The sequence below is a fragment of the Glycine soja genome, chromosome 10, assembly GCF_004193775.1.
Source record: "Glycine soja cultivar W05 chromosome 10, ASM419377v2, whole genome shotgun sequence".
Lineage (NCBI taxonomy): Eukaryota > Viridiplantae > Streptophyta > Magnoliopsida > Fabales > Fabaceae > Glycine > Glycine soja.
This window is the reverse complement of record NC_041011.1, coordinates 4,227,419-4,239,894: the sequence shown is the minus strand read 5'-3', so window position 1 is coordinate 4,239,894 and position 12,476 is coordinate 4,227,419. Positions and strand designations below refer to the sequence as shown.

At 28.7% G+C, this 12,476-nt stretch overlaps 1 protein-coding gene across 1 annotated transcript; it reads right to left on the bottom strand.

Annotated features, from left to right (window-relative positions):
• On the bottom strand, positions 1 to 2,153 carry LOC114370004 (exocyst complex component EXO70H1-like). The gene has a single exon (XM_028327290.1). It carries the CDS (start codon positions 2,027 to 2,029, stop codon positions 161 to 163), a length of 1,869 nt encoding a protein of 622 aa, XP_028183091.1. The 5' UTR covers positions 2,030 to 2,153; the 3' UTR covers positions 1 to 160.
• Positions 2,154 to 12,476: the final 10,323 nt, after the last annotated feature.

The following is a 12,476-nucleotide window of genomic DNA, read 5'->3' as shown; positions in this document are numbered from 1 at the left end:
TGTTGTAATCTTGAAGTCCTTTTTTTTTTCAATTAAGGAAAGAATCATATAATAATATGTGTCTGTTGTAATTGTAAGTAGTAACCCTCTTCAGTGAAAATGATTAGATAAGAGGATCCAGAAAAAAACAATTTTTGCACCCTTGTTGTGAAATATCTTTTCATTTGCATTTTTTACACTTTACAAAACATGACTTGTTTCCTCCGCTACCGGAGCTCGCTCTTCCCTCAGAGAAAAGATTCATCATGTAATTCTCAACATCTTCAGGGGCAAATGTGACATACTCTCTTATTTCCCTCACCGTTCCCATTACAATACGGTGCGTTTCATACGCCTCGCGGTAAATTGGGGTTATTTTTCTCACAAGAGACGCTTTCATTTCTTCTCGAAATTCCTGTTCCGGCACGGTGAACGTGTTCTCTCTCCGATAAGCTTTCTCGAATTCAAAATTGAAATTCCCGAACATAACCCTCGCCTCCGCCGCCGACATTTCCGCCGTTGGATTTTCCGGCAAAGACGAAAGCACTTTGCCCCACGCCACTCTCTCGTAGTTCGCCGTCAACCTCTTCACCTTCGCATCATGATTCAAAACCCAATCGTCGCCGAGAACGTAATGCAAGTTCGACGCACGGACCTTGGCCAGTATGTGCCGGAGATTGTTCGCGAGAAACAGGTAAGACAACGAAACTTCCTTGTAATACCTTGATTTCCCGTCGATCTTGCAGAGAAGAATCAGAATAAGCCGCGCCATCTGCACTGAAAACTCCGTCTCCGTCGTGGTGGTGTTGTCGGATTCTGGACTGTATAAGTAAGATTCCGGCAACGGCGACCTCGGCGGCGGTGGCACGTCGAAGAAAATTTCCGAGAGCACGTTGCTGTAATCCGCGAGAGTAGTCAAGTGATTCATCACTTGCACTGTCAGGGAATGAACGCCGGCGAAGTTCGCCGTCGATTTGGAAGAGTCTTTCTGAATTGCGGTCGCAAAGTCCGATAAACTCGTTCGTACAGACTCGGAGAGTCCGAGAAGAAGACCGTAGGCTTGAGATTTAACAGCTGTTGTTGAATCGAGCGAGAATATCGATTCAATCTCCGACCACATCCCGGCTATTGCAGCGTACATATCAATCATCCGGAAGATCTTCTCCGGCGGCGATTTCTTCGTTTTCGCGACTAGTTCGGGGAATCCGAACAGCAGATTTGCTCCGCTTCTAGAAATCTCGGCGAAGCAAGCTTCACTGATGGATTGCGACGCACCGAATACGTGATCGCAGAGGATCCTCTCTCCTGCGAAGAGCGTCCTCACGGCGATCTTAACCGCCTCCAACCAGCTCTTGATTTTCAACTCGAGCACATCCCAGTGCATCTTGTTCACCTTCGAGGAACTAAACTCCTCCACGTTGAGGCGATAAATGCCTTCGTCGACGATCGATTTTCTCATGGTCGTGTAAACGCTGACGCATTCCTTCGCATAACCGTTGGAAATCATGCAATCCGCGATGGATTTCAGATCCGCCATGGCTTCAGAAGAAACACGTTCGACTTCGGAGATACAATCCCCCGATTCGCGAACATCTTCTTCCGCTGTGCCGCCGTCGTAACTGTCGGAACAGAAAGAGGTTCTTGTTGAAGTGGTGGAGGATCTGGTGGAGACGGATTCAGGGTCAAGGTGGGCCCGGTTCATTGATAATATCTGATAGAACTCTTTCTGGAGTGTCTTCATGGCCATTTGCATTAGGTTATGGGCGAGAATGAGTTTCTGCGAGGAAGCGTTCTGAGAGATCAAAGAGTGCATGGTTTTCTGAAGCATGTTAACGCAGTGGATGTAGTGCATGGCTTCAGCTTTGTCGTTGTAGAAGAGAGAGGTTACTCTTCCGTACGCAGAGGTTTCAGGGTTCCATTTTAGTATCAGAGTTTCTGCTTCTTCAAAGCTCTCCTTAGTGCTTGTAGAAGGTGATGATGAACTCGTTGGCGGAGTGTGGCGGGAAAAGGAAAACGACTGCGTTTTCGGCTCGAAGCAAATGAATCTCATATTTTCAGTAAACGACGGCGTTTTAGCAGTAATAGGAAGTGTGTGTTTGTTTTCGGGTAAGACGAATAATGTTTTCCGTGGCACTGCAAGTATTTGATGAATGATGAAGGGTGCTTGCAAAGGGCAGTGGAAGGGTTATATATAGAGGCACAGTTGCGTGCGAAGAAAACGACGCCGTTTCTCTTTCTAGAAATATAAATGTGGGGATTTATTTGACTTTCAAGTTTAAGACTAGTTGGTTTTCTTCTCACAGTAAGCATTTGATTTTGTTTGCAATTATGGACTTTACTTTTCGTGTGTGGGTGCGTAATTCTACACGTGTTGGTCACCTGGAGGAGATTTTTGACCTCGAATTGGAAAGCATTTTTTTTATTTGTTAACAAAGAAAGGAAACTTTTTTTTTGTGGGCACAAAAAAAAGGAAAATTGTAGGCAAGTTGAAAAACACATGTACACACTACACGGTTCACAAACACGTACGCGATGACCGATTTCATTTGTGAAATAGTTTTTTTCATAATGCGTACCATGTACAGTTCAAATGTACTTTCATTGACCAAATATTTTTATTGATTGAGCCACAAGAAAAGTGGAAAAAGAAATGGTGACTCAGGGTATATAAAATGTAACCAGAGTTTTACTCTTGTAAGTTATCTCTAACTTCAGTAAAAAAAAAAAAAGTTATCTCTAACTATAGTATAGTAATAAAGAGATTTTTAATTTTCTTGATATTTCCATTAGTACTCCATTTTTTCTAATTGAAACTAAGTGCAGTATAATAGAGTATTCCAGATCATCGTTGAAATAATATTTTTGAAGTTCATTATTTTTTAATATTTTCAAAATTAAAATATTTTTATACACATTTTTTTATTTCTAAACATACTTTCTTAAATATTTTTTAACTGAGTTTTTTTGTTGTATACTCATAACTCATAAGCTTTAATTCACTTTTAAAATAGCAAAAAATGTGATAACCAGGATTAATAACACAAACACGATAACCTGCTGATCTCGTGTGAAATCAAAGATTCATAACGCAGACCTTTCACAGTCCAAATGTACTTTCGGGGTGCATTCAATTAATTAAAACTATTTAAGCGCTAAGAAAAGCGGAAAACTTTTGTGGAAAAGCGGAAAACTTTTGTGGTGCATTCAATTAATTAAAAAAAAAAAAGAATAGACACCACCACCAACAATCTAGTTATGGAGAGAGATGTTGTTCCATTTTTTTTGTCAGCAACAGTTTGAGTAGAATTAATCTTTCATATAGTAGATAAAAAATATTTATGATATTTGACCTAAGAAAAAAAATACTATTCAATACCTAGTCAAAGTTATAAAAAAAAGGAGAAAAAAAAATATTATAGGTGAAATAATGTGATAGATAAAAATTAAGGCTTAATTAATTATATTTTTTACATTTAATTTTTTAATTATTTAATTTTTGACAACTTTTATCCCCTATAAATTAATTTGACACATTTTATCCTTAACTTTTAAAAAATTTATGAATTTTATCATTTATATTCCACTCTTAACATAATTTAACTTTTTACTCCTAATTTTTTAATTAATTTTTTGAAAAATTTTGCATCCAATTTTTTTTTTATTTTATGGAAAATTTAACCTATAAGTTTTATTTTTTGATAAATTTTACCTCCAACTTCTATACTAATTAATGGATAAATAACATGTGGCAAAATAAGTAAGTTTCTTAAAATGATAAAATATCTCAAATTAAAAAATTGAGGTAAAATGTGCCAAAATCTTTTTAAAAAAAGGAATAAAGAGTACATTTAAGTAAAAAAAATTAAAGGTATATATTATTAGAGTGTTTATATATTACTGTTCACTACTTTGATTGCAGTAAAAAAGATTATCACTGCTTTAATTAAAAAATATTTTTTAGAATAAAATTTAAGATAATTATTATAAAAATAATATTTAATTTGTTCTTATTTATATAAGATCCAAATTAGAAATATGCATATTTATTTAATTTTATAATATCTAGAGTGGGAATAGGTCACGTCATGTCAGACTTTAAAAGGTCTAAGCCTAATTTACGATGAATTTTTTAGGTCTCAGCCTGTCCTATAGCCTATCAAAGGCTTTTATGTTGTGCCTAACTTTTTTAAAATTCTAGTTTGGCCTGATAGTCTCTTTAAAAGTCTTCTTTACATTAAAAGGAATAGGAAAATAAGCCAATGAAAATGATATAATTTTTGTTTGCTCTACAATTTTTAGTTTGCTCTACAACTTGTTAAAGGAATAAGAAGATGAAAGAAAAAATAGTAAGGTTTTGAAATTTTTCTTCTATAAAAGAGAGAAACTCATTAAGAAGAGGAAGTTAAAAGGAATAAAAAAAATAAGCCAAAATGACAATCAGCACATGACTCACCCCATTTAAATTATAATTAAAGTCTTACTTGATTATAAGAATGAAAGTTATGGAACAATAATGTGTAATCAATCAAAGTTTACTAGTTTAAAAAAAAAATTATATTGTATGTTCTGTTCAATGCAATGACACATATATATACATTGGTACCAAAAAAAATAAATATAAGTATATATACATATATATAGGCCGGCCTATCAGGCTTATAAAATTTTTTAATAAGCCTAAGTCTAACCTATTTAATTTAATAAACTTTTAAAAAAGTCCGAACCTAACTTTTTTATTAAATAGACTAGTTCAAACCAGACTTTATGTAGGTCAGGTCGTAGACTCTTGTAGGTCGACCTGACCTATTCCCACCCCTAATAATATCTAATCTATGTTATTAGTTGCATTAAATATTTTTAGATTAAAATACTCCTAATTAATTATATTTAAAGAGAGAAAAGAATATTAATAACACTAGGGATTTTGATATAAAAAATATAAATTTAGAATAAATTTATTGTTTTAACTAAATTAATTATTTTTTAATTCTAATAAATTAGATAATTGAGTCTTATACATAAGAATGAATGAAATAATTTTTTTAATATTATAATGATTTGTAATTAAATGATAAATAAACAATATTTACATTGTCCTTATATGAATTGTTTGTTATTTATTAAATAAAAGACTTAAATATTAATTTAGTTGAGTTGCTTTTTTTTTTATTTTAATTTTGGTCATTGTAAGTTGTTTTGTTCATTTTTAATTTTGTAATTTTGTGTTTTTTTAGTTTTAGTCTATTTAAAATTCTAATTTTTTTATTTTTAATTTCATGTAAGTTTGCGCTTGTAGAAGCAATAAATATTGATTTTAAACAATTCAATATGACATGTAAATTTCCTTCAAGATAATAAAAAAAAAGACACTAAATAGCAATATCTTAAAATAAATAACTTGTTAAGCAATGAGAGTTCTAGATGTTGTATTTATAATACTTATTAGAGTCAACAATTATTTCTAACAACTATAACTGCAGTAAAAAAAACAACAACTAGCAGTAACTAATTAATATTTATAATCAATTAGCTACTCTTAACAATAATATATATATATATATATATATATATATATTATTCTAATATTATTTAGTAAATAATAGAATAAATAGATAATAAATTATTACAAAAATGAAATTAAAACTACAATCAATCGATTGTGTTTTATAAAATAAAAACAAATAATAAATGAGATGATGAATGTTAAATGTGTAAATAAATTAAGTTTTGTGTTTTGATAGTTGGCCTTTATTTGACTAAAAGGATAATTTTACTAAAATTAATCAATAGTTAAGTAATTGTCTTCTAGTAGGATGACGAATGGCGATTCAATGAACTTGTATTTGGTTTGCTGATATTAACTTGTTTCTTTCAACAAATTACTTCATTTTGTCATTGCTCTACCTATGAATTATGTTACATCATCTTACAAAATCTTCTTATTTATCTTTTTCTACCTTATAAAAATATATTAAATAAAAAAATAAATATATTTAATAACTAAAAAATGTAAAAATAATTAATATTCTTTATATAAGTAAAAATTAATAAAATTTGTTCTAGAAATATTTAAATTCATTACTTGTTTGATTATTTGAGTGTTGAATTTCTATGAATGAAATACCTTAATTAGTTGGCCATTGCTAGCTGAATATTTATTTTAGTGAAAATGAAATTAAAATAGTTACAGTAAATTGGTGAGAACGGGGTTTTCGTCTATCAGCTACAGACACTAAAGTTAAATATATAGAGTTTTCAAAAAGGTTGAAAAATTGTTTATAATTTATACAAACGCCGCAGGTTCCATGGTGCCACCCTAGGATCTATATACATCAGCGCTTATATAAACCAACTACGATATCAATTATAATTAGTCTTTGTAAGAAAGTAAAAATAAGATATATACTTCAATTACAAATTATTATATATTTTTCGCTCCGGAAATTATCATGTACATATGGTTGTTAACATTTATAATAACTATTTTCAAAAATATATTAATAGTAATTTTTATTAGTTAACAGTTAAAAAAAATTATATTAATAATACATCACCATTAAATTCTTATTATAATATGCATATTTATTTTTTCTAGCGTAACATTTTTATTTTATTTTTTTATTACTTCACTTATCATGTTTATTATTCTTTTTTTTGTTCCTACATCTAAATTCACCCCATTTTTAGGAAGACATTAAAATAAAGATATATAAATACTTCATTGTCATCTATTATTTTTATTTATTTCTCTTTCTAATATATCATACATATATCAATTATTAATTTATTATTATCTTATAATTTCTTCTTCGCACAGTTAACTGCAGCGAGTAGCGATCATCCATGAATAACCCAAAGAGGCACAAATACATACGTAAGCAAGCATATCAGAATAAAATCGTTGACAATGTCATATATTCGTAAGTCGTAATTAATCATGCATGCGTAGAATGCTACAGGTGATGAACGTGGTTTTGGTTTTTGCATTTTGTTTTTGTGCTAGGGCGCAGATCTAATACTTGAATGGGTTGAATCATATACAGGGGTAATTAATTTGTTTTATTTCATCTCACATCTTTTTTCATCATATAATAATAATTCTTATTTTCTGTCGATCTCTCTCTCTCTCTTTTTGTCTGCATTTCCATATATACAGTTGAATCGTGAATAGATGTATCTAAACATTCTCTTAGATGTGAAATAATTATTTTCCTTTTCAAATAGGGTTTTCTCATGTATACCAGTTATCAAACTAATCTTTGCCCAACATATATAATAATTAACATGAGTTATATTACGTTTGTACGCACTTTTAATTATAACAATTTTTATATCTCATTTTTTTTTTTTTATCATCATGTTACTTAATAATCTTATCTCAGGTACATTTACAGACTTTACCCCTTACAACAAAATCTAGTTGGGACTAAATAATTTCCCAGTGATATGGGGGGTGGAACTATATAGTATTATTAGTATATGTAGCTTGAAAATACTACAGTGATTCCATTTAAGTATTGAACTGATCTAAAAGGAGGAGGAAAAAATGGAAACTCAACTAACTACTGGTCTTATAGCTACTGGTCTTATAGCTAGCTAGTCCCACTATTACAAATAAAGCTTTTTAAGTGGGTTCTGCATGTGATTTTATGACGGTTTTTAATGTCCAAAACAAGTCTTACAATTAATTTTATTTATTTTTCCTTCAAAACTAACTGGAAACATATAATACTGAATCTATCAATATCCATGTGAACACTGAACAGGTCGTGAAGATCCTCTTCTGATTGGTGCTAAAGACTAACACAAATTAATAACTTTATTCTTTTCGCCGCCATTCATATCCAACACGGATTTGGTTGTTCAGCTCTGATTATTCGGTTATTCCTGTCCATGTTACGTTTTGTTGTTATTTATTATTAAAAAAAATACTTGCATTGACATTTCTAGTATATTTTGTTTTGTCTGAAATGATATTGGTATAAATAGTACTTCTTGTAAAAAATAATTATTAATTTTGATCGGAACGGTGAATCCATACAAAATAAATATTTTTCTTATAACACACTTTATTTCATATCAAATCAGAATTTAAATTCTAAACCATTTAATTAAAAAACACAAATTATTATTATTTGTGTTAATTATTATTGATATTATTTACGAAAAATAAACACATTTATCCTCTACTTTGACATTTAAGGGAGTAAACATTCATTTTAATTTCTAAATTTATATAACATTGTTATCATAGTCTCAACATTTAAATAATAAGCAAATAAATTTCTAATTTTTTTGGGTAACAAAAATTAATAAGTTCCCACATTTTGTCCCCTATATTATAATTAATCATTTTGATTTTAAAAATTGAGTGATAAAATGCAGAAATTATTAAAGTGTGATGGCAAAATATGCAATAAAAGAAGTTGGGCGACAAAATGCAAACAATTTCAAAAGTTGAACGAAAAAATGTGCAAATTATTAGTTTCATAACTTACAAAAAAAATAGAATATTTTATAGGAATGAAATTGTTATTTAAGACTACAAAATTTATACATGACTTTTTCATGATAAATTTGAAAATGAAATATCTGTTAAATCAATGCCTTTTTTCTTATCTAGTGGTATTTTAAAGTGTCTTAATTTGTTATATCAATTTGGTCTTTCCATTGATTTTTGCACTAACTATATTAATTTTGCCTAACTGACAAACATCCATCTGACATAATATTTTTTACAGTTTATCATATGTGATCAAGTTAACCAAGTTAATGTGATAAACTAACGGAATAATTAATTTGGATCAATAAAGATATTTCAAGAGATTAAAAATAAAACTTTCAAGAGATTAAAAATAAAACTTTTAAATTTAAGAGACTAAAAAAGGTAAATAAGTAACAAATACTTTAGTTTAGCCTAATTGTCATAAGAATGGAAATGAAAAGTTTTGAATATCTAGGGTGTAGAACAAGATACCCAAAAAAGCTGAATAAAATGTTTTATTGTTTTTTTTTCATTTTAAAATTAAAAAGCTCAAAATTAAGAATATATTTTCATTTAATTATAAAAATCTATATATGGATGATATACAAAGGAAGAAGATGTTAGGTGCATGAATTAATTAATAAGGAGTTATTCTAGCTTGATCGGCGATATTGAATTTAAATGCTTGATGAAATCTAAAGTTTTGTAACTCATAATGCTTCTAATTTGCTCGAGAAAAATTGAATCAGTTTTAAAAAATAAATAATTAAATTAAATCTAAAAAATTAGAGAATCAAATTGAACCTTAAATTAAAGGATAAAAATCTAATTTAACCTTAAAAAAATATGAAGGAAGAAGTTTTGGTTTACGCTTGACTTTAAAGTTTAAACAAATGGATACTCAAGAGTTTAGATCGTAGACAAACTACATTAGTCGAACATGAATACTCTATTAATTATCTTAATTATTTACAACTTTAGCATTTATGGATTAATTTGACTTTGGATAATGGAAATTAGACATGCAAAACGTACGGTTGCATATATGTGTATTTTCTAGTTATTAAAATAGCGTGTTATGTAATTGTGCTTATTCAATAAAAACATTTTTTTTGGTTGCAGTGGCTGGGTAGTTATATAGGGGCTGTTACATGTGGCAGATTATACTAAGTTGGGTGGGAAGAGGATAGCTTATGTTCATTGGCAGGTTAGTTTTTTTGCTGAGATAGGTACTCCAGGAACGTTATATTATATCCTCTATTTGTACCCTTCTTTCTCATTATCAATACAATTAGCTGTTTAAAAAATAAAAACATTTTTTAATTTTCAGATATTTGATGGCTTTGACTGAAACTGGAATTCTAAATTTATCATATTACTTGATTAAAAAAAATGAAGCCCATTAAGTTTAAAGACCATTTAATATAGACGCCAAATAGTTATGCAAATTGCAAGCGATGGCGAGTGTAAATTAAAGGTCAATGGCAGAAGTATTACGCGCTTGTAATATAGTTGACAATGATAGTTAAATCTGAGAATTTCACTGTCCATGCATGCACTTATCCACGCAAGTCTTAATTTGATGATTACTCATTTTTTGTCTAGCCCTCGTATCATAAAACGGGCGTGTTTTAAAATTAATGAAACTTTTGGGTCATATAATAGTTGATCTTCATCTAGTATCGTCAAGCCTCCTTCCTGGAAATCACTTGATGTAACTTGTTTGAACAACTAACAAAAAAACATTAAAATTAAGAACTTGTTCTTGATAGGAACAATGACAATGAATCATTCTTAGGCGCCCCAAATATAAATGTTTATGCACCATTTATTGAGCTATAGCTAGTACTGTATTGTTAAACAATGTATAGCAAATTTTCGATTTTAAATTGCTAATTTGTATGACTACAAAAGAAATTAAAACTTTTACTTGTTAAAATTATCTTATTTGTTTAAGAGAAATCAAAGTATTAATAATATTATGAATATATATATATATCAATACCATGATGTATTATACTAATATTTGATGTATTATTAGTATAGTTCAATATTCTATATTAATAAAATTATTTGTTAGCATAATCTATGTGTAGACCTACAATATCTATACTAGTTACAATTTAATTTGTTAGGCAAACTGCGTATAATCTATGTGTAACTGATATTTTTTTTAGTACAAGTCAAAGTTTCTCAAATTGTGATTCTTCATATATATCCACACAAATATTATAAACCCTCCTTCACCCCACAATTTGGATAACTATATGAAACAGGTAATCACTTAATAGCAGTAGAAAATAAATGATAAAAAGGTATGAAAATGATTGATCACCAATATACGTCATGAGAAATAAGCATAAGATTTTTGGCATATGGGATCACAAGGTTTTTTTTATTTTATTTTTTATAATAAGCAATCCCATCCGTATCCAAAATTTTACAGATGCCGTATCAAAAAAATAGTAGACAATGCTATTTGGATAAAATATATTAATAACATGGTAACACGAGATTCAAATATGAAAATTAGGTATATAAGTAATATGAGAGATCACATTAACGATACCCTGATTACCATGTCTATGACTATGAAATTCCATTCATGCATTTTTCTTTACTGAATTTGAATTTTCCGTACGTGTGTTTTTACAGATTTCATATAAAATTAAATGCAAAAGTCAATAAAATTTGGGGAAAATGCAGAAGTCAAATTCTTTTTTTGTTTTGAATATAATCGTTCAATTGCCTTTTAAAAAAAATCAATTATTCCATATCAGATAGTAAAAATGAAGATGATCCAAGTGGTATAGAGAAGTTAATTACCATTACGAGGAATTAATGCATCTGCCTCATGTTTTTATTATATCTTTATTCTTTTTTTGGTAATTTAAGGGGAAAAATGTTTCTCACAAATATCTTCTTGCCATGATTTTTTTTAATCATAATATTAGTATGAAGTATACACTTATCTACCTTCTCTTAATAATAATTAATTATATTCAAGAAACAATTGCATTAGCCTTTAATTATTTAAATATTAAACATTTTATTATTATTTTAATGTAATAGTATTTTTTAAACACCTTTTATTTTATTTTATAATATGAAATAAAAATAAAAAATTAATAAAATTAAAATATAGTATTTCATCAACTTATTTTATAATAATTCCTACTATAATGCTAAATAAGAACTTGAATATTAAAAAGGTTTAGTTCAATTAATTAAGTAAAGTGTGTGTTTAAATATTCTAATATTATGTTCAATTTCCACATATTAAAAAACAACTTTAATATCTCAACCTTCGTTATACCTATAAATTTAAATTAATGGTAGTGCGTACTCAACTTGTAAAAGTAGATGCTTCCCCAGCTACACGGACAACTTGTTATTCGGCAAAGGTTTTGAAGTTGAAAATCAGATCATTTATTAAGTTATAGAAATTAAAACGAGAATTTAATTTATATCGTTTTATCAATAAATCTAAATTAATGATGTTGTGAACACCACTTGTACAAGTTGATGCTGCATGTTGCAGTTTACTCCCGACAATTTACCATCTTTTTATATTTCTAAATAAATAAATAATTTTTTAACATAAAGTTTCTTAAAATAATAAATATTTTTATGTTACGAAAACAATAGTGGAGTAGAAAAACAGTTTCAAGTTAATAACAAAATATTTTTCATATAATTTTCTTCACTCTCTTTCTCATCCATCCAAACAAGTGAATTTTTTTTCATTTTTTTCTTATTTTATCCATTCAAATAACACATTTTATTTATTATGTTTCTGTTTTAATTCTCATTTTTTTCACTCTTAGAACATCTGCAACCCAACAACTCATTAGTTACTTAAATGAGTTCACCTTGTATAGACAATTCCATTTTATTCTCTTCAATCTAATCACTTTATAAACACTCAATCTCTCTTAACTAATAAAATGGTATAATTTAGTTGATTAAACAAAAAACATGAGTTATTGTAATCCTTTGATATTGTCTTTGA